The 27,235-nt window shown below is 42.4% G+C and overlaps 1 protein-coding gene across 2 annotated transcripts in view; it reads right to left on the reverse strand.

Moving 5' to 3' along the window:
* Positions 1-340: 340 nt before the first annotated feature.
* The window catches only part of LOC138976855 (probable G-protein coupled receptor 139), a 106,938-nt gene continuing 80,043 nt past the window's right edge, over positions 341-27,235 (reverse strand). For both annotated transcript variants that reach the window (XM_070349744.1, XM_070349751.1), the window contains one exon: positions 341-6,616. In XM_070349744.1, coding sequence (XP_070205845.1) covers positions 5,462-6,616 — 1,155 coding nt within the window. In that variant the 3' untranslated portion in view covers positions 341-5,461. The remainder of the gene's footprint in view (positions 6,617-27,235) is intronic.

Here is a 27,235-nt window from a genome sequence, read left to right on the forward strand (position 1 = left end):
AAAGATCCTGTAATCCATGCCAGAGTTCGGTGGATTAAGGAAACACGAAAATACCCAGCATGCTCCCCCCGAAAGTTGCGTATGGCTGCCTGAATGGCGGACTAAAAACGGTCATACACGTAAAAACCCACTCATGCAAAATCATGAGTGGACGTGGGAGTTTTAGCCCATGAACGAAGAAGAAGAAGAAGAAGAAGAAGAAGAAGAAGAAGAAGAAGAAGAAGAAGAAGAAGAAGAAGAAGAAGAAGAAGAAGAAGAAGAAGAAGAAGAAGAACAAGAAGAACAAGAACAAGAACAAGAACAAGAACAAGAAGAGGAAGAAGAGGAAGATTTGTTTGTTTGTTTGTTTGCTTAACGCACAGCCGACCACGAAGGGCCATATCAGGGCGGTGCTGCTTTGACATATAACGTGCGCCACACACAAGACAGAAGTCGCAGCACAGGCTTCATGTCTCACCCAGTCACATTACTCTGACACCGGACCAACCAGTCCTGGCACTAACCCCATAATGCCAGACGCCAGGCGGAGCAGCCACTAGATTGCCAATTTTAAAGTCTTAGGTATGACCCGGCCGGGGTTCGAACCCACGACCTCCCGATCACGGAGCGAACGCCTTACCACTAGGCCAGCCGTGCCGGTCAGAACAAGAAGAACAAGAACAAGAAGAACAAGAAGAACAAGAACAAGAAGAAGCCGCAGACATTTTCATGCTTTCACGAGGGATGCACGCATCCTTCCACTATGACACAAAGAGCAAACAGAAGAAAGAAACAAAATCAACAACAGCGTATGTCTGCGCGTCGGGGTGTCGCTCATACTTCGTCACCCCTGACCTCATTTACATAGAACACGCACGTGTGAAAGATACCGGTAGTAATCACATGGGTAGACTCCCTTGCGTATGTAGGATAAATACAAACGCAAAAGTAACAGGCATTCGTTTAAGTTTAAATTCCGAAGAGTTATCCTTGCAAATCAAGAACCCTGGGTGTGTTTTAATTGCCGGATTATGAATTTGTGTTTAACACTTTCACAAAACTTTCGGATGAGACGAAAAACCGAGGTCCCTTCGTGTACACTACATTGGGGTGTGCACGTTACAGATCCCACGATTGACAAAAGGGTCTTTCCTGGCAAAATTGTATAGGCATAGATAAAAATGTCCACCAAAATACCCGTGTGACTTGGAATAATAGGCCGTGAAAAGTAGGATATGCGCCGAAATGGCTGCGATCTGCTGGCCGATGTGAATGCGTGATGTATTGTGTAAAAAAAAAATTCCATCTCACACGGCATAAATAAATCCTTGCGCCTTAAATATGTGCGCAATATAAATTGCATACAATAAAAATATTATAAAAAAAATAAAAATAAATCCCTGCGCTTAGAACTGTACCCACGGAATACGCGCGATATAAGCCTCATATTGATATTGATTGATTGAAAAGGCAAAACTACATCCAGTGCGTGGCAGGACGAAGTTAAAAGGTTAGCTTTGTTGTTCTTTTCTTCTTTATTCAATTTGAAATGTCTTCGGATTTACATCAAAGTCTAAAACAAACCTCGTTACAAGTCGCCTAAACTAGGCAACATTATTGATGTTTTCAATCTTACGAAGCCCTCCTATATTTCTTTCAGACGAGATTAAGATAAAAACAACTCAATGTGCTATATAATATGACAGCCATTAGTAATTGACCCGGTGTGCGCAGCATTGGTGGACGCATACGTGTACAAAAAGTTGTAGACATATTTATCCGTTTTGTCTTCTTTGTTTTAATACAAAACGTCATACCGAGATGGTGAGCTGTTAGCGTATCATCAACTCATGTCCCTAAGAGGAAAATGTGCCTGTGAGGACGTTAAGGACCCCCTAGTTAGTTAGATGGTGAGCTGTTAGCGTATCATCAGCTCATGTCCCTAAGAGGAAAATGTGCCTGTGAGGACGTTAAGGACCCCCTAGTTAGTTAGATGGTGAGCTGTTAGTGTATCATAAGCTCATGTCCCTAATAGGAAAATGTGCCTGTGAAGACGTTAAGGACCCCCTAGTTAGTTAGATGGTGAGCTGTTAGCGTATCATCAGCTCATGTCCCTAAGAGGAAAATGGTCTGTGAGGACGTTAAGGACCCCCTAGTTAGTTAGATGGTGAGCTGTTATCGTATCATCAGCTCATGTCCCTAAGAGAAAAATGTGCCTGTGAGGACGTTAAGGACCCCCTAGTTAGTTAGATGGTGAGCTGTTAGCGTATCATCAGCTCATGTCCGAAAGAGGAAAATGTGCCTGTGAGGAAGTTAAGGACCCCATAGTTAGTTAGATGGTGAGCCGAATCGGGAAGAACTGTGCTTTTAAGCCACATTTCTTCCCCGGACCCTGCTACCTTGCATTAACGTGTCACTAACGAAGCTAATGGGAGTCTTCTGAGGTTGTATAATGTGTACTTTCCTTGAACGAAAAAAGCCAGTAACAGCTAGGGCAAAGGAGAACAGCAATGCACTTTGTAATGCTATTGTGTTAATAGCGTGGTGGTTAACACGACGATCTAACGTTATTCAGTTACAGTCTATGCGATGAGCAAATTAATTCATTGTTTGATGAAACATGGATGCTTGGTTTATAAACTGTATATTTAACTTTTTTGGTGAATGAAGTAGCGTGGTTTCGGAGTTCCGTTAGAATGAAAATTAACAGAATCAAGGACAAGAGTTAACTGACAACACTGATTATATAGATCAGTCAAAACCCAACAACCATTTAAACGTTACACATACAAAACCCTCTCGTAAGCGCGCTCTCTCAGTGTCGCTGTGACTTACAGTTTTCACAACATAGCTGTTTATTACCTGTTCCTAGATGACGATATTTATTTATTTATTTTTGCGGATAGCATGTGCAAGTAATCATGAAGGTAAAACATATGTAATCTCGGTCACTATGTCACTATGGTATTTGTCGCTGAATAGCCATAGCTTACAATGAATTCTGGTAGCTGCATATTTCTCCACAGAACCACAGCACACGCGACGGTAATAGATTTACTAAGATGTGTCTCAAGAACGTTGGTTATCAAATGCGACGCAGGTAAACACAATTTCCTACACAAATCGTCTGGAAAGAAAAGAAGTTTTGCGAAATGTAGTTTTCGCCCCAATAAAAAAGTGAATAAATCAGTATCTGTAGAAATTATTTGCAATGCCAAACGTGGTTTAGTTTTAGACAACGTAATGACATGGCTGAAACCATGCAACGATCTTCTTTATCAGACAAAAGGACACAAGGTAATCCCCGATGAATGACGAAAACTAACGGTGTTTAAAGTTCTATCCTCAGCATGAATTGAACATACTGGAGACAAAAATGGCACTTCGTTTTGCGTATCTGCACAAACCTTATTCACAAAAGCAGACCAAGAGAACAAGGACATCTTTGATTGACAGAATTTAACATTCCTGTTTACACGGGGCCATGAATAACAGTATACTTTTTATACATCTGCGTTTCGTCCAGTTGCTTTTAGATCTACGAAGGAGGTAACATACGTATACATTTCAAGAGCTGAACACCCAAACTATGAATGACGATGTAAAAGATGTCAATGTTAACAAAATGCGCGTTGCATCCCATATGATTTTTGTTTGGGGGGAAGGGGGGAGAGTGAACAGTATACAAGAGCTATAGACATCCTACACCATGTTTACCCCTCATTCGTCTTCAGCAAACCTCAGTCACGCGGGATTTTATTATTTCGAGCCTTTGCAGATACAAACAGTTACATAACAAAGTTATGCTTTGGTTCAGTAAAAACAATAACGCCTACGTTCTGCTTTAACGGCCTGAAGCTTACCCTGAAAGACTATACGTTATCTATAAACAACAAAAGAGTACGGTTAGAGTATATGGGTACAGATCTTAAGGATCAACTGAATGTATCTGGCTTGCACATAATACGTATGAAGAAATGTATTACGAAAACAGCTGAACACGAAAGCCATGGCTAGGTTATGTAACCTGAAACATTGAATATTACTAGTTTGCACCAGTTGTCATGACGCGTTGCGTTTATAAATCACACAGAATGATATGAATAGCGAATGGACATTGACATTTACCAGATTTTTTAGCAAGATATATTCTTACATCACACCTCAGCAGTATGCAGTTTCACCGATAGTTTTGGCTCAGACTACAAGTGTACCAATAGAGATGCACCCACATTGTAATCATGAGACAAGTGCGTTGTACCCACGCAGTATGTAGATGTATCCTGCAAACTGCATCCTGGCGGGAACTGTTACGGTGTATTTCATGTTACAACTACAGTGACACCTCCCTCTCACGATCTCGGCTAAAAAGTCCACGTGGGTACGCCGAGTCCATTGTCAAAGCCTAACATTCATTGTGTGAAACAGACAGTATGCAGCAAACCAGACAAATCACTAAAACCGTAGTTTACCATTGTGTTACAGTAGAGATGACATTTGTTGAAGAACTGGTGTTTTGATACAAAAGACGTAACGGTTTGGCTTTTGTTAAAATCCTACTATATCTTATTTGTTTTTGATAGTACTTGTTAAAGTTCCTCCGTTTTAATACTCTCTCTTGTAAAACCTGTTTTTTTCAGATTTGTAGATGTCCTGAATGGGGGTTCCACTGCACAGGAAACAGTAATCCACAGTTCGGAGATTGTACTTTTTATTTCCTTTATGATTTGGTAGGTGAGTGGCATCAAGAATGGTCGTAACATTGCAGCAAGAATGTAAGCATGTGAAATGCGAACGTATGCTTCGCTGCCTCATTGAATTGTAAGGTCAATAGTGTTGAGAAACTCATGAAGAACACGTGAGAGTGCGTGGTTTAGTGTTCTTACTAACCCTGACAGTCGGAATTTACGTGTCTATATACGATCACAATAAAGTTACTCGGGTGTTGTTGTTTTCTTCCGTCACAGTCACCGTCTACATCCTAGTACAAAGCACAAGACAGATTTAAACACAAAAATGAACACAGAAGAATTAAGTACGCCTCTTGTTTTGTCTCGAATCAGATGTAGCTCTAGCACATGTTAGTGGAAAGTTATGTAATCATCAACAATTTTGCATAATTGTACGTTTGCAACATCTGTGTATATAATGCACTCAATGCAGCAGAGCTTGAGAACGTACACCACCAGCAAGAGAAAACACCAACATCGGCACATTATCAGCAACACTGTCCAGCAAATGGAAGTGAACAATTTGTTCAAACATCTGTACCCAGTGCAGCCTACACACACTGAACTAATCACGGAAGCAAGCTTCACATTGTTTGCAAACTAGCAACAGTGATTTCACATTCTTATGTTCCAGTGCGGAGTCTGGCGACACCCTCCAAGCATGTCTAAAACAAAAAGCAGCTGAGGCATAAACCGGTGACGCAGTGATTAGACGCCGATGACGTAGTCCTCAGTCATTAATGACGCACAGCTCAAACCTTCGTGACGCACGTGTCGTTGTACCCATTGCTGCGTACCGCCATGTACTGTTTGTTGGTGCAACTCCTACCATTAATGCTTGAGCTATCAGAGCCACTATTCAAACAGCGCTGAGGGCACATCAACCGCTTGAACCGAATCCTGAAGTGCTTGCCCGTCACGTAGTAGATGAAGAAGTAACAGGCCGAGTTGGACAGCGTCACCTCTTCCACGACCTTTCTCACCGTGAAGTAGGTCCAGTGCCTGTCCCAGGCGGGGTCCGTGCCCCTTTTTCCCTCTCCCATCGGGAATTCCCGCTCCAAGGAGTAGACGATGGTGGCTGGGAGCCAGGTACAGATTAGGTAGAAGGAAATGGCGAGCAGGGTCATGGTGGACGCCTGGTTCTGACCGCCGCCGGACCCACGTGGGGCCATGATGGCGGGGCCGCGCGTGGTGATGCTGCGGATCTCGCGAATGACCAGCACATTGAAGACCAGGGCGGCCAGAGGGGCGATGCCGAAGACGAACAGCTCCGTGACCCACGTCCACAGCCTGGGGAAGTCGCTGTTGTGCAGGGACTCGCGGTGGTTGCACATCATGTAGTTCTCGTCGTACGTCCACAGGTAGGCCTGCGGGCAGCTGAGGAGGAAGCAGAAGCCGAGGAGGGCGAGCACGACCACCACAGCACGCCGCACGGTGCAGTACCTCTCCTTGACGAAGGGGTGGCAGACGGCGATGTAGCGCTCCACCGTGAAGCCCAGAACCAGCAGAGGGGCCAGGTACTGGGGCAGGATGTAGATGGTGTAGTACACCTCGCACGTCACGTGCCCGTCAAACGTCTTGATGCCCCAGGCGTAGTGCAGCTCGATGAAGATGTGCAGGATTAGGAAGACGGTGTGGGAGATTGACAGCGCCCCGAGGTAGATGGCCGAGGAGTTGCTCTTCCTCGTTTCCCTGCCCAGCCAGATGACCGCGCACAACGGGTTGCAGGGGATCCCGATGAAGTAGAAGATGGGCGTCATGATCCGGTCGACGGCCACACCCACGGGGGCGTTCTTGGCGTAGAAGTCCATGACGCTTTCCGCTTCCCCTACGGACTCGTTGAATGACGTCATATTCACGTCTACCGTCATGCTCACGTAAGCGTCGTCTGTCGCGGTGGACGTCATCTGAAACATTAAATATGAAACACTTGTTAACACCAGAGTGGTAACACTCACTTCAGTAAAAGATCATGCTAAACAAATATGATCACTTCAGTTTCGCTTCAATCTCTCGAAAGAAGAAAATTATGGGAGTTGTAATGACCAACAGTCTTTCAATCGACAAAATTGTGCCTGACTCTCACTACAGTTGCAGACCGCTAGAACACACAAACACACGACAGCAGAGTTCCACGTTTATCGGCAGCAACAATTATGCAGGTGTTTCATTGATCCACGCCCAAGAGTGATTTATAGTGTTTCGTTTAGCGATAGACTTTCTCGCCCAATAAAGCTCCACGGCCAATTAACCACGAACAAATCAGCAACACAAACACAATCGCCAGCTTCATGCTGCCGGTCGTCCGAGCAGTGTAAACACTGTACGGTGAAACTTTGCGGGGGTCGCTCGACAATTTCCGAAAAGATGTTGGAAAGCCACGAAAAACTATTGACTGGGGAAGTGGAACCAGGGCAAAACTCGCCCTTAAAAAATAGATTGGTGAGAAAACGTTGGGATCTTGGGTTGTGTTTGTGAGTGTGTGTGTGCGCGCGCGCGCGTGTGTGTGTGTGTGTGTGTGTGTGTGTGTGTGTGTGTGTGTGTGTGTGTGTGTGTGCGAGCATGAATAAGAGGGTTGGTGAGCGGAACGGGAGGGGAAGGCTGGGGAAGGTAGAGAGCGGAGTGGGTTGGGGTGTGCCGCAACAATTTCCATGAAAATCAACCCGTGGTGTCAGTGAGCAAACGACGTTTGTCACGCGTTTGACGCCGACACATAACAGTTTGCCGGGTCCAGACCACGAATCAGGAATCTGTTGGAAAATTAATTCATTTGAGAAATGCGACCCGCGCAAATCGTTTAAACGCAGAGAGGTCACCAAAGTAGCACAAATGGAATGGAACGTTTGCATTAAAGTCCGATTGACAGATGTTTTATCTTTTTTTCTTCTGGTAACGCTTATAAACAGCGAGCACCGAGAACGTGCGAGAGCATGAACATGTCAGAGAAAAAAAGTAAAACAAACACCCAATTTTCATTTGCTTTGGCACGCAAACCCAAAGATTTTTCATGTCTCCGAATGAAGCATTGGCTTTTTTTTTAAATCAGTTATTTCCCTCACTCTTTACTGTGCCAAGAACGGCATGTGCTTTTAAAGAAGCCATCGTCGAATGAAAACGTCACACAAGGAGAGATGAACAGGTAACGGTGCTTATCACAGGAAATGGTTGAGATGTCTAAGACTGGGTTTTTTTGTTTTTTGTTTTGGCTTAACGCACAGCCGACCACGAAGGGCCATATCAGGGCGGTGCTGCTTTGACATATAACGTGCGCCACACACAAGACAGAAGTCGCAGCACAGGCTTCATGTCTCACCCAATCACATTATTCTGACACCGGACCAACCAGTCCTTGCACTAACCCCATAATGCCAGACGCCAGGCGGAGCAGCCACTAGATTGCCAATTTTAAAGTCTTAGGTATGACCCGGCCGGGGTTCGAACCCACGACCTCCCGATCACGTGGCGGACGCCTTACCACTAGGCCAACCGTGCCGGTCTAAGACTGTGTGGAAAGGCTACTTAAGAGTCACGTTACAGTGCTCTGTGACAAAAAAAAAAATAATGTGAAAATTAGCATGTCCTTGCTATGCAGCAGAAAAGACCACAAGGCATTTGATCTTATGAAGATAATATGATTGCTTGATAGTTCGTTAGCTTGATTAATTGTTTGTTTTCTGGTGTTTTTTTTAATTGTTTAATTTTGTGGGGGTTATTTTTCGTTCCCTTTCTTTTCTACACATTCTGTTGGGCTATTTATAAGTAATTCAAATTGTCCAGTAAATCTGTGAAGATGTTAATGTATGGACATTTTTAAAGAAGGAGAAGAAAGGAGCTCACGTCCCACAGGAAGTAACTCTCTTTTGGACAGGCCGGACTTCTTGCCCTTTGCTAAGTGTTTCCATTGTACGGCAGGAACACCATAACTTCGGTGGCAAATAAATCTTTCCTCGGCAGTCTTTCTCAGTGGGTGCATTTGCTAGAGAGGAATACATCATCCTTTTCATCGTCGATGTTGACAGCTAATTTGAGTGAGAAAGATAGAAGACTGTTGCGATAAGAGATGGGAACGACCGAAAGATGGAAGCGGGCCATACGGAGAAGGAAGGGAGCGTGGAAGGATATGTTGTTCTGTGTGTGTGTGTGTGTGTGTGTGTGTGTGTGTGTGTGTGTGTGTGTGTGTGTGTGTGAAAGAGAGAGAGAGAGAGAGAGAGAGAGAGAGACAGACAGATTGAGAGAGAGAGAGAGAGAGAGAGAGAGAGAGAGAGATAGAGAGAGAGAGACAGACAGACAGACAGACAGAGAGAAACAGGTAGACAGAGAGAAACAGGCAGACAATGACAGGCATAGGGAGACATAGAGTGACAAGCAGACAGACAAAGAAACAGAAGCAGAGAGAGTAACTTAAAGGATGACAGACAGACAGACAGACAGACAGACAGACACACAACCTCCCCCCCTCCCATCCCACACACAACATAGATCTACGACTTCAAACAAAAAACTGTCTATCTCGCCTTCTCATTTTATCTCCCCAGCGCATCGCTGGCATGCTATTAACCATGCCTGTCAAAGCGACAAGTCATCACACACAGCGAGTTACAGTCCGCTTGATTGCCATCGTGCAATACCGTCCGTAATGTTGCAAGTCAGACGGGTCAACCGAGAAAAAAATGCATATATAGTATTTGGAAGCAAGGGCTGATGGGTGGGGCAATTGTAGGGGTAGGAGGGGGTGGATAAGACTTGAGTATAGAACTTAACTGAACTGAATTGAACTTTATTTTACAACGACTGATATTTAGGTCTAGGCCTTTTCTTACAATCTGTCCATGAGATACACAAACACACAATAAAAACAAATACAAAACAGGAAAACAGAGGGCTGAGAAGGAGGGGGGTAGGATGTGTGAAGATATAAGAAAGGAACACAGTTTGACGAGAGGGGTACTGGGGATGAAACAGATTGATTCAGATTGAGTGGGAACTAAGCAGGACAATAAAGATTTTTTTTTCAAGCCAAGAGGGGGAAGGGGGGTAAGAGGAGAGAGGTCATAGGGGTATGGGGGGGGGGGGGCTGGGGAGGGGATAAAACATATTGATTTAGGTTCCCTCTCGTGCAAGGGATTAATTAAGGGAATAGAAAAACAAGTCGCGTAAGACGAAATTACTACATTTAGTCAAGCTGTTGAACTCACAGAATGAAACTGAACGCACTGCATTTTTTCACAATGACCGTTGTCCGCCGCTCGTACAAAAGGCAGTGAAATTGACGAGCCTGTTTAGCGCGGTAGTAGTTGCGCTGTGCTGCATAGCACGCTTTTCTGTACCTCTCTTCGCTTTAACTTAATGAGCGTGTTTTTAATCCAAACATATCATATCTATATGTTTTTGGAATCAGGAACCGACAAGGAATAAGATGCAATTGTTTTTAAATCGATTTCGGAAATTTAATTTTAATCATATGTTTTATATTTTTAATTTTCAGAGCTTGTTTTTAATTCGAATATAACATACAGATATGTTTTTGGAATCAGAAAATGATGAAAAATAAGATGAACGTAATTTTGGATCGTTTAATACAAAAATAATTCTAATTACAATTTTCGATTTTTTAATGACCAAAGTCATTAAGTAATTCTTAAGCCTCCAAGCTGAAATGCAATACCAAAGTCCGGCCTTCGTCAAAGATTGCTTGGCCAAAATTTCAATCAATTTTATTGAAAAATGAGGGTGTGACAGTGCCGCCTCAACTTTTACAAAAAGCCGGATATGACGTCATCAAAGACGTTTATCCAAAAAATGAAAAACACATCTGGGGATATCATACCCAGGAACTCTCATGTAAAATGTCATAAAGATCGGTCCAGTAGTTTACTCTGAATCGCTCTACACACACACACACACACACACACACACACACACACACACACACACACACACACACACCACACACACACACACACACACACACACAGACACACACACCACGACCCTCGTCTCGATCCTCCCTCTATGTTAAAACATTTAGTCAAAACTTGACTAAATGTAAAAAGACATTTATGTATTTTGAGGCACGAAGAGTGGTCGGGTAGGAGAGATATATGTTGGGATGAGAATTGGCATAAATAAGGAAGGGGTTGTGAAAGATTACACATTAGATTGGGAGGCAACAAAAACGTTCAAAAATTCAGAAGCAAAAACAAAAGAAAAAGGTATGTTATTAGAACGTTTAATTGGTGACAAAACATTACGTTCACTGATCTTCGACCCAGTGGTCTTCTAAGAGGTCAGACAGACAAATAATCATTATACAGAAAATACACTCAAAAGACCGCTGGGCCGAAAATCAGTGTGTTGGTGTTTTTTTGTCATAAAACTAATTGTTCCGATATCATACCTTTCTTGTTTTGTTTTAATTGTGTGTGTTTCTTAGCTTTAAAGGCAAAGACAGTTTGGATGGTTAAGGGAGCGGGGAAGGGTGTGTGCATGAGGTGTGGGTGGATAAGGTGATCAACAGATTGATTTAGACTTCCTGTTGCCAGAGTGATTAATTAAAGGAACCGGAAAAAGGCATACGGATTTGGAGGCAAGGGTTCTACGATGAAGTGTGTGTGTGTGTGTGGGGGGGGGGGGGCGTCAGAGGATATGGGGGTGGAGAGGGGCCGGGAGGCAAGGGGATGTGAACGTGGGTGTGAATCAAAATGCTTCAGCTTCAGAAGGAAGTAAAGAGAGAAGCAAAATGCAAAATATGTTGTTTAAAAAAAACAAAGAGTAGTGTGGGGTGCTTGTGGGAAGGAAGGGGGGGGGGGGGGTGAACAGATTGATTAAGGTTAAGATTGAAGAATGGGGATACAGAATACGAACTGCGATGTTAATGCTCCGACATGCAAAACACTATATCCCGTAGATAGATAGGTACGGATAGAGAGAGAGAGAGAGGGAGAGAGAGAGAGAGAGAGAGAGAGAGAGATAGAGAGAGAGAGAGAGAGAGAGAGAGAGAGAGAGAGAGAGAGAGAGAGAGAGAGAGAGAGAGAGAGAGAGAGAGAGAGAGAGAGGTAGAGCACAAAACCCCAACATATTCTAACTTGAAGTGACCCCATCACACCCCCCACACACACACACACACGCACACACCTCCTCTCGGGGTGAGCAGAGGCCAACAACACCATCAAAGCGTCATCATCGCTAAAACCTCACCACCTCACATGCACACATCTTAACTTTTCTTTGCCTTTTTCGAATGTGTTACTTATCTCAGTGTGAAACACAAACCGACAAAAGACGAGTCTGCAAAAGCTTAAAATTACCCCATAATTTGCCACCCCGACAATGACCAGCTAACAAGGTACTAATCCCCATGCGGCTCTGTCGTGCACAATAATGGCAGGGCTGCATACTGGGATCGCGTCAGAGGGGTGTTTCTGTATTTAACATTCTCAAACAAATACGCGTGAGAGTACTTATCTGTGGAATGCTGAAGACTACTGAGGAGGGGGGCGGAGACTAACGAAAATGAAGACTTCTGTTACCATCAATGTTCAACTTCTGAAGAAAACAACAACCCCTCTGCAAGCGTGCAGAAAATAGGGCTTGCACGTCACGCATGCAGGATATTCGTCATTTGGGCATCTCTGTGCTGACATTCTAGTGGCTAAAAATGTCCAAGATCTGAGATCCAGAATGTTGCAGAGGTGAGAAGCGAACAAAAAACCAAACATTATTTTGCAACCGTTATTTATCTACGCTTGCACGCTCAGATAGCGCCATCCGCCATTGATGTATCACTTCATTTTAACATTCCTGAAGAAAAACAAAAACAAAACAAAAAACAGCACAGCACTGTCTTTTTTCTTTGTCTTTTTCTTCGTCTGTGTAAGCTTTAACACTTTCAAGTTATGAGCCCTACAATTTTGGAGAGATGAGAAGGGGAAAAAACGCTATCGTCATTGCCCAACTTTTCACAGAAAAAGGTCAAGACCGTGCAAAAAATGGCGGCTACTCAGTTTATGTTATTGCGTCAGCCGGATGGAGAAGGTGGACCTCTGTGTTAACTATGTCCGGAGTATAAAGCAAACAATTTGGAAGTTTTCTACTCTAGAAATGTTGATAAACAACAACGAGAAAAGTACCGCCTAATATCATTGGTTTACTATATAAAAAATAATAAACAAATACAAATGTAAAGCCCCATCATTTTGGAGTAAAAACATAAGCCAATTCTAAGTACTGTGCTCTAGAATGTTGCAGAATTCGTCAGTTACAAGAACAAATATGTCATATCTACCGCATAATATTATTGATCTACTTTACAACAACAACAACAAAACCAACAACAAAACAAAACAAAAAACACACACAAACTGCTGCGCAAAAATTTACAAATTTAAAAATGCGATTTCATATTGTTAAAGTGACAATCATCCATAATTATTAATGGTTGACGTTAGCGGTGTATTACTGTTGTTTTATGTTAGAGAAAAAAAGCTTGGAAGTTTTCAGGAATAAAAAGTTGCAGAGTATTTAAATCCTCGCACTATCACTGCTTAACTTTCCAGAAGAAAAAGAAAAAGAGGAGGCGGCGGAAAACAGAAGTATCAGTTCCATGCTCTGAAATGTATCAGGGTGCTCAAAAACTACTCGGCGCACCGTCGAACCGCATAGCAGTGTCATCGATGGAGCAATCAGCTCATGCTTTAAAACAAAATGATACTATTCGCTGGAGTAAACAAAAAAAGCCCGCTCATATTTGCCTTGTACAAGCAACAGGTGGTATAGTGCTCCATCCTACTTGGGTTCGCAGGCGAAAGGAAGTCAAGCAGGTGCTTCAGCATATGTACGAGACTGTGGATGTTTAGAGCAGCTTTGTCGTCAAAGGACGGGGGCATAAAAAGTATGGCCGTACTATATAGAAATAAATTCAAAAACAGATAGACTGCTAACGTTCAAAAATCAATAATAATAACATTTAAAAAAAGAATGGTAAGGTATTGGAACATGCATGGCTCTGCATGACCATATTGCGAAAGACTGAACGCTTTCTCAGATAATTTCTCTTCATGTATTTGTCTGTCTGTCTGTCTGTCTGCTATAAAAGCATGTGGGCCGATGTACTCGTGAGAACTGGTGTGTGGTTTACGCGCGCTATATGGCAATTCAATAGACCTGTAAGTGTTATTTAATGTTGTTGAATGCTATTGTGAGTGTGCCCCATACGATTAGTATTGCTGTTTTAGTGAAATATGTCATCGTTCTGTAAATCTCATTTGAGGCGGAGTGGGTCTTTAAGAAAGAAAGAAAGGACACACACACACAAACACACACACACACACACACACACACACACACACACACACACACACACACACACACACATACCCACACACACAGTTCTTCATTCCTTCCCATTTTTTCTCAGGTAGAATGCTGAGACTGAGTGATGAGCATCAAACGTCATCTTTATCTGTAGCCCCTCTCACAGATCTGCAACGTGCATCTTAGCGTGTCGTTAGCTCTCACAAAGGTATCATCAAATCTTCTTCGTTGGTGAGTTATTGCGAGAGCTGACAAAAAGCTCCTTGACAAACTGTGAAAAATCGGTGTTGGTGCTGAGAGCAAAATTGCACATTCTTCTCTGGTTGCTTTTGTGTTACCGATTCCAGACAGCTAATGCGCAAAAAGAGAAAATAGCTTCGCGGTCTTTTTTCGTCGTTGTGTTGGGCTTTTGAGGTTCCCTTTTGTGTTTATCTTATATTCCATTAGTCCTGTCTTCTTGATTGTGAAAGAAAACAATTATTTTGGCTCCTTTCCACTGTTTTGAGTTTGTACTGTCGTGTCTGCGTTTTTATGTGGATGGATGGTGTCATTGTTATTGCGCTTTTGTCTGATTTAGGTGGGCTTTAATACTGTCTCATCACACGTGATTTATGATTTAACCGTCTTTTCGCAACCTTTCTTGTTTTGCGGTTTTTGTCAGGAACGTCATTTCAAATGCGTTCCATGTCTTTAGTTTTGCTCCCATGCCGCGCTTTTATGCGGATCGAAGTTATCATTTTTACTGCGCCTTTGTCTTTGGGCGTTGCATCATATTTTCAACTGTGATTTACGATTTAACCGTCTCTTATTATTTCTTCCTGCTTTTTTTTTTTATTGCCTCGGAAGTAATTTTAAATATGTCGTCCGTCAATTCTTCCGCTATCAAACAACCACTTAAACTGATCACACTCTCTAGACGACATCGACGTAGGTATTTCTCCAGAGCTTGGTATTCTGTGATATATACATGTTCAGACCTTGACGCGTTCTTTGCAGTATATCAAACGGTGAACAGAGAGCATGGAAAATCAACCAAACTTATTAGGATGAAAAAACATAAGCCGTACTATACACTTTTTGTCCTTTACAACAAATTATTGGTATTTAACCGTCGCGATATAACCTTCGTGGTTGAAAACGACGTTAAACATCAAATAAAGAAAGAAAGAATTGGTATTTAAATCTTGGTTCATCCTCTCGTTTGGATGTCGCGCGAGTATGTACTTTACACGCTTGTAATATAGACAAAAAGTCCAATATAGCTCAGTTGGTAGCGCGCTGGATTTGTATTCAGTTGGCCGCTGTCAGCGCGAGTTCGATCCCAGGTTCGGCGGAAATTTATTTCACAGAGTCAACTTTGTGTGCAGACTCTCTTCGGTGTCCGAACCACCCCCCGTGTATACTACATTGGGTGTGCACGTTAAAGATCCCACGATTGACAAAAGGGTCTTTCCTGGCAAAATTGCTTAGGCACAGTTAATAATTGTCTACCATACCCGTGTGACTTGGAATAAGGCCGTGAAAGGTAAATATGCGCCGACATGGCTGCAATCTACTGGCCGTATAAAATTTCATCTCACACGGCATCACTGCAGAGCGCCTAGAACTGTACCCACGGAATATGCGCGATATAAGCGTCATTGATTGATTGATTGATATGTGCAACATGGCCATTATTCGTTCCCTCCAGACTAACGAATCATTTAGAAAATATGGCACTCAATAACGAGGACATAGTCCATGGTAAAACGTTCTTGGTTAGAAACAAAAGTATGATTCGTGAAACGAGGATTTCAACTTAGCCCAGCTTTGGAGAATGACCCTTCTATGAATGCACAGTTACTCTCTCAGCGAGACAACAGTTGAAGAATGTGCATTTCATGCGGTTCGGAGAGGATGGGAGTGAGATAATCAGGATGGAAGAGGTGGCGATGGGGACTATATGAAAGGTTCAAAGTCAATTAAGCCTGCGCACGTTATGCCGACACATAAACACAGTCCTTCCCGCGTAAACTCTTGGACTTACCTCATCAGATGTGGTCAAGCTCTTACTTAAGGCTAACACCAACCCTCCACTTGGACACGTACCTAAAACCAACAGCAATGGTGTTTTGCGCTGAGAGGATTTATCTAGATGCAATAATGTCTTCAGGGACACTCGTGGAGTTTTGTTAAATAAATTCACCAAGAACAATTCCCACACTACAGAGGAAGCACTCAGGACGTTATGTTTTGGTATGGTTCTAAATTAATGGATGCATAGTTTTATCCCATGTAAAAGCCTTGGCATATCTGAAATAATGACCACAGCTGTTTTCAAAGAAAGGACTGTGCCTTGAGCCTGAAGGTGATCCGTGTGTGATGTCGTGCTCAACATTAGAAATGAGAGGCGACAGAGCGGCATTCGTATCGACCAACCCCACTGTTCCTTGTCCTGTATGCCCCCAGGCTTGACCAGTTTCGTGTTGTAGAGCATTCGATAATCAGCGCATGGATGAATGGACCATTTAATCATTGGTTCTCCAAACAGCATGCCTATATGTACGTTTACATAAACTAGACATAGCCAGTCAGCTTGACCACCCCCCACACAAAAAAAAAAAAAAGAAAAAAAAGGAAAAAAGAAGCATATTTTTCTCATCTTTTAAGATTTTATCAATTGAAGTGACACCATTCCATGCATGCAACACGTTCAGTTGTCAAGTCCTATAATTTGTCTGCAAAAAATAAGTTGAACCCACCACTGACCCTCTTTTTGGAAATTTACAAAATCCCCGATTGAAACAGAAAATGTACAAATGTGTGGACATTTTCGGGGTTTTGTAAATGTCCTGGTCTAGAAAATTCACTGTAACCTATATATCCACAAAATGAGATTCCCATGAGCGGGGTTCTGTTAGCTTTAAGTCCGAGGTTCTTTCGTAGGCTGCAGCACTAAAAGCATTCTGGTGTATCAGAATTCACTACCATGTTCCCCGTGCACGTTGACAACAATGATTGTGGCATCACACTTGCTCGCAGCGACAGTAACAAGCAAATTACTGCCTCCAACGAGCCGGGTGGGATGAAGTCTGCTAGCTTTATGAGGATTGTCCTTGCAGCTTTACTGCTTTCAAAGTTTTAGCTGTTGGATTGAGTGCTGGAGAGTAAAGCGCAGTAAAATCAGGACTCCCAGTATCACACAAATGCGGTGCTTTGCTACTTATAGCAAGAGGAAAGTGCGCCAACACACACACACACACACACACACACACACGCACGCTCACACACCACACACACACACACACACACACACACATACACACACACACACACACACACACACACACACACACAGGCTACGTATAGCATATTCGTAAACACCAAAGAGAGAGAGAGAGAGAGAGAGAGAGAGAGAGAGAGAGAGAGAGAGAGAGAGAGAGAGAGAGAGAGAGAGAGAGAGAGAGAGAGAGAGAGACACACACACACACACACACACTCACAGTCGCACACACACGCACACACACACACACACACACACACACACGCACGCACACACACACACACACACACACACACACACACACACACACACACACACACACACACACACACACACATACAGGCCACACCGACAGAATCTAAAATCGCTTTATATTCTGAATGGTGTCAGAATGCAAATCAGTATATAGCAACCACTACTTCTTTTATAGAAGGACACTCTTTTTAAGAGCTCATTTGGCTTAAAACGTTTGACAATATCGCAGAACACGTTAAATGATCAAGCACTGTAATCTTAAAAGTTGTACGGTTCGGTGCCGTTTGAGTTTAGGGATGACGTGTCGTTCATAAGCCGAACAGTAAAGATACACCACGTTTAGACAGAGTTCTCTGCCGGACAAAGTTAAACCGGAACCATTATTTTACCTCGTTTAAAAGCAAAATCGCTTATCACAGCCCTTTAAACTTAAGTATTTGAAAACAAATTTGATGGTTTTCAACTCACACTTGACTTTCGTAACAAGAGCAATAGAGAGACGTCACGTCTAGAAAGTTATGCACGGTGCAAACGTTAAATCGGAACCATTATATTGTTCTCTTTTAATAGCTCATTTTCCAAACTCTCACAGCACTTAAAACTTATTTGTATTTGAAAACAAATGTGATGGTTTCGAACTCAGATACGTCGTTTCGAATGGCCATCAACGCCACGCAAGCAAGACAGCCCTGAAGGTCGTTTATTTCAAAATGAGGTTATCGGCTGATGTAAGGCTGTAGGCGATAAGCCTAAATTATTCATCAACAATCAAGACGCGAGCTGTACTGATTGCTATTGTCGAACGAAGTAATACATATCTTATTAACAAGCACATTCTCTCCCTTGCTCCCTAAGCCTTTTGTATGGCAGCTGTAGGCGTAATTAATGAGAGCAAACCCGGACGACTTCTTTCGCGCTGAAAAGCATTTTAATATTTGTGTTTTCATTATTTGCCGCTGCCTATATTTGCATTCACAGTTGTGATAAAATACGGGAAACATGTCCTTGGCGATGTGGATGCTCGAAATAGTGGGCACTCACCCAGACACTCAATCAATAACGCTAAACTTAAACAAGTACTTTCATACTTGCCTTTCGTGTATGTCGCAAAGACCAAAGACAAGAAAGAATGCAAGCACCTTAACACAGTTCGACTAAAATTCTACTGAACACAAATTACTGCATATTGGCAAACGCCACTAGCTTTTGTGCCACTATGATTGGCCTGTGTATATGCAAAGGGCAATGGCCGAAACAGCAGAATACGGTGCCAGAAAACAATAATCATATTTTACGCCATCACACACTGTACAACATTAGGCTGCAAACAAGCCTTGGCAAATTCCGAAGTGAACTGGCAATTAGCCAGCAAAGAAGAGAAAGAGTACACACAAAAGTGATAAATGTGAAGAAAAGGTAGAACAAAGAGAAAAATGGTTGAAGTTATCAAATACAAATTTAAATTTCACCTTTTTTATCTTGACGATAGAATTCTTCAAGTCAATGTCTCAATCGCCAAATCCAGCTGATTGTCACACAGCTCATGCAACGTGCCTTAAGAGTTTCCAATGATGTCCAGGTAGTCAACGCGAAATCCCATCTCGTTTTTACTCAAATCATATACCACATTGAAAGTCTGTTATTGATTTCGACTTGAAGAAATTCCACATTATTGTGTCTGACTCAGGTACGGCAGCAATACATTCAAAAAGTAGTTAATTAAACTGTCAGTAATTTTGAAATGATTTTACCCGACTCTCAAAACACTTAACACGTCGCATGCATTATGGTTAGTTTGGGGTAACTTCGAATTCATTACCTCACTAGAGAAGTCCCGCCTATCATAGTTGCATATACCCACGTTACACTGGAAACGTCAGTATAGCCCGCATAACAATGAAAGTCCACCTATTAAACTACTACAGCACAACAGTCAGAGCCAAACCAGCTGACTCAATCACAGAAGGCCACAGTACCAATTCCCCTTATAAACACCCGGTGTGCGTATTGCAAGTCAGGTGGCTATAGCTAAATCCCTTGCAACAACATCTTCTTCTGGGCTGCACCTCGCCGACTTCTCTCAGTTTTCAGTATGTGGCTTACCGTAAACACAGGGAAACATCTGTAGGTTTTTCTCTGCCATCTCTACCTGCCATCCACTCACTTTCACCTCCAACCTACCCCATCTCTCACACAAAAATGCAAGATCCATGCATACTTTTGAGAGAGAAAAAAACACATTGAATGTGAGCATGTCTTTCCAGTGAACAAAACATTAGAATGATAACGACGCGTTTCTATTTTAGAATTTAGATTTTCCTTCTCGGGAAATTGCTGTCGTCGGATAGCGACTGTGAAAGTAAAAGGGCAGAAAATGGTCACTGGGCACGCACAGAGTGCTGTTCTATGTTCAAAGTGTCTGCATCAATTAAATTCAAGTCCTGCTCTCCCATTGCTGTTGGCATTTGCTTTTCTGGAATTTTCTATGGCTGCAAGATACAAGTTTGTGCAGGTAGCTGAAGTTTCACGACACGTTAATCGAACGTTTGAAGGGTTCAAATTTGTCATAGAAAAAAAGTGGGGTTGATTCGGTCTTGAAATCACATTAAAAGAAGTTTTGAACAAGATGGGCAATTGCCACGGTTTAGCATTATTCTGTTCTTACAAACCCAAGGCTGTGTGCCTACGGTAACTATTACGACATATTAGTCGGACGTTCACCAAATAGTATTACTGAATGAACTGTTGGTATCTGATTCCGCAGAGCAGAACGGAGCAGAACGGAGCAGAACTTGGCTACTTTACATTTGTGTGACCGACACAATATTTTGCACAATTATCTGTCTGCAAAAAAGTGAAATCGCCCCCCCCCCAAAAAAAAAAAAAAAAAAAAAATTGAATAAAAAATAAATAAAAAATCAGCAATCAAACGAAAATATTGATCACGGAATATTATTGTGTGTGTACCTTTCCCTTTTCAAAGTGAACAGGATAACAATAAGCGACTACTTCCTGATGTCTGATGGACAGAACGTTGCTTTAACAACTCAGCAGGAACACACACTTTAGCGACAATATTATTATCACTGAAAAAAAGAACAAAAAAAGAACAGGGCAAAGAAAGAGAATAATATTATGCGAGCAAAAATGTAAAGACCAAACTCCTAACATAAATATCAATTAAGGAGAGAGCAAATGGATGAAAGGTAAGGACGGGGGTACAAGAATAAGAGAAGGTGAGGGTTATTTTCATACCATGAAGAGCGCTTATTCGCTCAACAGACCCGGCTACGCTTGTTGTGTGTAGTTCAAACTAAGCGTAGAGAGAGCGTGCAGCTTCGCGGCCTAGCAGATCCCACCCCGACCAAACCACGCTCATGGAGATCCTGACACGTTTGGCTCACGATTGGCCACGCTCTCGGACACTTTTCCGTCGTAACAGAAGCGGCGTCTATATTATGTGACTAGGATATTAATAGTGCCATGTGCTGGATTTTGACGGCAATAAACCCCGATTTGATAACTTGTTCAGATCGGCGTGATCGGCATGGTCGTGGTAAGGACGCAGCGCTGTGTGACCGGGCCCTTAGCGGGAGCAAATTTTTTTTGTCGACATGATATAGAAACTGCAGAAACACGTCTAATTTCCACATATTTGAAGAAACTCTGTACAAGTCCACCACCTTCTTATCGAATGATAGTATACAGTACACAGACTGCAGCTGAGCGTCAATGGCTAAATGTGATGTGAGTGCTATTGGCAGGCTGATTTCCCACCAATCATAAAGTGTCTCCCATGTGGGAAAAGCCGTTGGTGTTGTAACCGTGTGCCGAAACACTACGATCACCTCGGGAAGCGAAGTGCAATCAAACAGAATTGAAAATGTTAGGGCTAATTTCTTAGCCCTATAAAAACTGTTATGCAAACCCGAAGGTTTCCATGAACATACAGACAAGTTAAAATTAATATTAAAAGTCCTACGGTTTTGAGCCATTAAGGACTTGAGTGTTACATACAGACAATCGGAAACCACCAGACCCCATCACAAACAGAACTCTACAATCCACTGGTGTTGACGTTTAAAGGCCAACAACTCGGGTGCAGAGTCTGCTGTGAAAGGAGCAGTAGCCTCCCCTGTCACAGTGTTTAGCGCCGATTATGAGAAAGTTGTTCTGTACAGAGGACACTGTACTGCAGTTTCATCGCTAATAGTATTATGCAGTTCATACACAGTTTATCCGACCGAGTTTTGACAAAAACTTAGATCATATAAGTAATAACTAAGAGTAATCTGAAAACTTACTCTGTCCTTGAAACGAAGCATAACAATGAACAAGTCGCTTGAGGTAATATGTAAACATTCCGTCAATCTGTCGGCCTGAAACTAAAAGATCAACACTAAAACAACAAATGCCAACCCACGAAAGAAAGGGACAAATCGGCAAAGAAGCTTTATGACAGATCATTGGATTCTGGGGTGAATTCAGAGCTAGCACCCTTTGGCAATTTGTAAAGCAGAAGTGACTTGTCGAAAATAAAACTTAACTAAACTTTTAAGACCAAATGTACATTTTGTTTGCCTTGCTTGCATCTCACCTCACCCACACAAAATACACACGACGGTATGCTCTAATTGTGCTATACGAGAGTTCAAAACTTCCATCAACTATTCAGACCGCCCAAAATAAAATGTTCTGTTTCAGTGTACAGGAGTGGGGATTTTACAGACATATTGGAGTCCATGCAAGTGTTCGCCGACAAAACTCCTACCGAGCAGAAAATGTGTTTTTACAAGATATGACGTCCCCATGTTCAACAATCCACTCCATACGACTTCCCAGCACAACAAACACCTGTACATATGTTATAAAGTAGGGGAAGGTTGCCTAATATGGACCACTTCCTAATATGGACCACCTCCTGTTTCGACACATTAACGGTGCTAGAGCGCTCAAAACAATTTTATTCGCTGTATTTATCCTTTCTGGATAACTTGCACATGTTAAAACAGTTACAAAAAATTAAATCTCAAAACCCGTAGGCCTTTTCTCTTGTTTACACTGTTGGCAGCGTTCACTATAAATGTGACGCATGAAACGGACCAGTTTCTGTTCAGGGTCAAATCTGTTATCACACACAAATTGCTATATATTATGACAGTTAAGACTGTATTTGTTACATTTTTAGCAGTGTTGACCCCGAGTTTCTACTGAAAACAAAAACATAATAGCAAATTATGTAACTGTGTGTGTGTCCCCTAATATGGAACCCCTTCAAACAAATAGAAGAAAATAAATTCTAAAGGCTGGTTTCATTAATTCATTAAGAAGCTTGCTGAAAATAACCTTAAACCTCGAGCTTTAAACAAATATAAGAAATAGTCTTCCTTTCGTGGAAGTTGATTATTTCATTTATTTTCACTCTGTTTTTGATAAGTTTCTGTAGTTACCTGTTGTACTTCGAATCAACCCGAAACCGATAAATATAAAGCGTATTTGAATTATTCTGACTTGCACACTCAGTTGTACTATGTTATTTTGAAGTATAGGTGGCTTTTTACAGTGATTCGTGAAGACATCTTCACTAGTCCATATTAGGCGCCCAGACTCCTAATATGGACCATTTGTGAATGTTTCTGTATTTAATTTTTTGCTGAATGTCTATCAAAGGTTATTCACTTTAATTAGGCCTAAAGGTTGACCAAAGAGAGAAGGACTACCAAACACAACACGACATTTCTTCGCAAGAAAACAAGCTAGTTATCAGCAAGAAACAAAAAATGTGTCAATACATGGATTAGGCAACCTCCCCCTATTACACGAGTGTTGGAACACGTATGCAAACAACCATTCAGAACAGAAGCAAAATATTGTCGATCAGATAACGGCTTTCTCGAGTTCAAGTGTCCTTGGGAACTCACTGTTATTTATTGATATTTACGTCAAGAGCATATTATGTCATCAGTCTGATTTCGCCAAATGGATATCACAAACACACTTTGTGTGTGAAAACATGTTTTAGTCAACCAACAGCTAACAGTCAACCAACACCCTAAGCTTTCAAAAACGTGCATTTTACCACCACCAACTTGTGTAACCTATTGCCGACACTGCATCGAGTTTGATATGTGTACTGACACTGCGCGGAAAATGCAATGAAAAGGTTAAGTAGAGAGAAAAAGGGTTGAGGGGGAATAACAAGCGCAATTTCGGTCTAATGTTACTGCAATTGTACCCATGGTTATTCAGTCTGTCGGTTCTTTCGCATTATTTAGTCGGGTTTGCGAGGTCGACTGTTTAGAGATCGGGAGGGAGGGAGGGAGGAAGAGAGAGAGGTGGAGGGAGAGACGGGGAGGGAAAGATAGGCAGAGAGAGACAGAGAAAGAGAGAGACAGAGAGAGTGGCATGGGAGGTAGAGAGAGAGAGAGAGAGAGAGAGAGAGAGAGAGAGAGAGAGAGAGAGAGAGAGAGAGAGAGAGAGAGAGAGAGAGAGAGAGAGAGAGAGAGAGAGAGAGAGAGAGAGAGAGAGACAGCGAAAGGGGTGCTCTTGTAATGCTGTGAGATCACGACGGCAAATGCGTCAGTTTTGTTGTGTTACCTCTGTCGTTATTTACTCAATCACTTTGCCACCCAGCTGTCATTAAAACCGACCACCACTTCGACAGCACAGTCGCTTACACAAACGTTGATGTAATGTCCCTGTAGTGACAAAAGCGCTCAAAAAGAAAATCACGAACCCATAATTAATGGGCAACTGAGAAATAATAATATTCAGGCGAAAATTATGTGGGAATGACAAAGCTTATACCGAATCAAGAGTGTTGCTCACCTACGATACACAATCATTGCCATACTAGTTTGCGCTACACGTAGCAAGTGTTTTTACAAGGATTAGCGCCACGGTCAGGGAACCATTACCGCGCTGCCGCCGATCCTGTCTTGCCAGACTAAGCGTGACACACAAACATCACCGGTCACTGCACACGCCTGAACGCATTCTTGTTAAAACTCATAGCGTGGAGAGACAGGGAGGAGCGAGAGTGCTCGTACGACGCGTATCGATTTAAGTTATGACCTCGCCAATTGCGTGCGCAATACAGTTGAGGGGCCACACAGACAGTAATAATAATTATTGTCAGTAAGTACTAGTGTCACATGACTGATGTGAAACAGTTGATTGGCTAATGACTATGCGCTTAAAACTGTTTCCACAGAGCGTATTCTTCCGCCCTTTGCCTAAGCGAGACTGTACTCTCATCCTCATAATTAATTAATGACATGTAGCTTATATTCTCCACAATACCAAACTACCATAAATTTCCTGCTTCTCATTTAAAGCAGAAGTGGGGTTTTTTTTCTGACAGATTGCATGTACCTGTGCCACAGTTGCCACTGATCTAAAAATAGAACCCGCTGTGTCTAATTTTTCAGTTTCGACTTGCGAAGAATCTTCTCATAATTATGCCGTAGCTTATTATCCACATTACCAAATGATGAGTTAGTATTCAATTCCCAGCAGCTAACAGAAAACACAAGTGTTATTCCGATAACGTACCAGCTAGATCAGCATCTATATATATATACGACTAGTGTCTGTCTGTGTGTCTGTCTGTCTGTGCGCGATGCGCGGCCAAGGTTCTCGATGGATCTGTTTCAAATTTGGTGATCATATTCAGGTACACCCTGGACACAACCTGGTCGATGAGATATTTCAACACGTGCTCTCAGCGCGCAGCGCGGAACCGATTTTGGTTCCACCTCAGCTATTTTGGTTCCACCTCAGCTTACCCGGGCCCCCATACCGACACACCATAGCCGCTACACCACATCACAACGCCAAAGTTCTCGGTGGTTCTTTTTCAAATTTGGACACCGTATTCAGCTACACCCCGGACACAATATCATCGATGAGATATTTCAACACGTGCTCTCAGCGCGCAGCGCTAAACTCATGTTCGTTTTTGTGTTCATTTCACCATTATAAGTAACTCTTCCTTATCTTCTCCAGTGTTTGGCGTTTATCTCCCTTCCTTCGTGTGGCTTTCCCGTTCAGTTGTAAGTTACTATTTATTTTTAGAATGTCACTGCGCTGTCCAGAACGCTTCCCTTGCACCCGTAAGTTGTTCTTACTGTCAAAGTGAAAAGCTCGAATCAATTTATAGCCACGCGAAAAATACACTCTCACCTATCTCTATATATTTATAGATACAGATATGCATATATATATACGGCTTCTCTGTGTGTGTGTGTGTTTGTGTGTGTGTGTAGGCAAAAACCTATGTATTATAGAGTTCTGTTTGTGATGGGGTCTAGCGGCTTTTGTCTGTCTGTATGTTCTGGCATGTGAGAAGCCACAGCAGATAATATAGGGCTAAGAAATAAGCTCTAAAATTCTCAATCCCGTTTGACAGGACTTCGCCTTTCAAAGGTGATTGTGGTGAACCGCCACGCTGTCTGTCTCTGTCGCGCCGTTCACCCCAAATTCCCGTTTCTGAGAGTGACTATTTTTAGAATGTCACTGCGCTGTCCAGAACGCTTCCCTTGCACCCGTAAGTTGTTCTTACTGTCAAAGTGAAAAGGTCGAATCAATTTATAGCCACGCGAAAAATACACTCTCACCTATCTCTATATATTTATAGATACAGATATGCATATATATATACGGCTTCTCTGTGTGTGTGTGTGTTTGTGTGTGTGTGTAGGCAAAAACCTATGTATTATAGAGTTCTGTTTGTGATGGGGTCTAGCGGCTTTTGTCTGTCTGTATGTTCTGGCATGTGAGAAGCCACAGCAGATAATATAGGGCTAAGAAATAAGCTCTAAAATTCTCAATCCCGTTTGACAGGACTTCGCCTGCAGAGGTGATTGTGATGAACCGCCACGCTGTCTGTCTCTGTCTCGCGATTCACCCCGGCGAAGCCGGGTATTCCTCTAGTTTGGAATATATACGTAGCAGACTAGATTACACTGAAATACGACTGCATCAGTTCAGTAAATGAATGGTTTCCGAATTATTATTTCAAGGCAAGAACAATCGGAATCGTAAACGTGTAGGGTTTAGAACGTCCGTACCATATATAAGACTTACTACCAACCTGCCTCATGCGTGCAGACTCAATCAATCAATCAATAATGAGGCTTATATCACGCGTATTCCGTGGGTACAGTTCTAAGCGCAGGGATTTTTTTTTTAATGCAATTTATATTGCGCACATATTCAAGGCGCAGGGATTTATTTACGCCGTGTGAGATGGATTTTTTTTACACAATACATCACGCATTCACATCGGCCAGCAGATCGCAGCCATTTTGGCGCATATCCTACTTTTCACGGCCTATTATTCCAAGTCAAACGGGTATTTTGGTGGACATTTTTACATTTAGTCAAGTTTTGACTAAATGTTTTAACATAGAGGGGGAATCGAGACGAGGGTCGTGGTGTATGTGTGTGTGTGTGTGTGTGTGTGTGTGTGTGTGTGTGTGTGTGTGTGTGTGTGTGTGTGTGTGTGTGTGTGTGTGTGTGCGTGTGTGTGTGCGTGTGTGTGTGTAGAGCGATTCAGAGTAAACTACTGGACCGATCTTTATGACATTTTACATGAGAGTTCCTGGGTATGATATCCCCGGACGTTTTTTTCTTTTTTTCGATAAATGTCTTCGATGACGTCATATCCGGCTTTTTGTAAAAGTTGAGGCGGCAC

Source organism: Littorina saxatilis, linkage group LG1, assembly GCF_037325665.1.
Source record: "Littorina saxatilis isolate snail1 linkage group LG1, US_GU_Lsax_2.0, whole genome shotgun sequence".
Taxonomy (NCBI): domain Eukaryota; kingdom Metazoa; phylum Mollusca; class Gastropoda; order Littorinimorpha; family Littorinidae; genus Littorina; species Littorina saxatilis.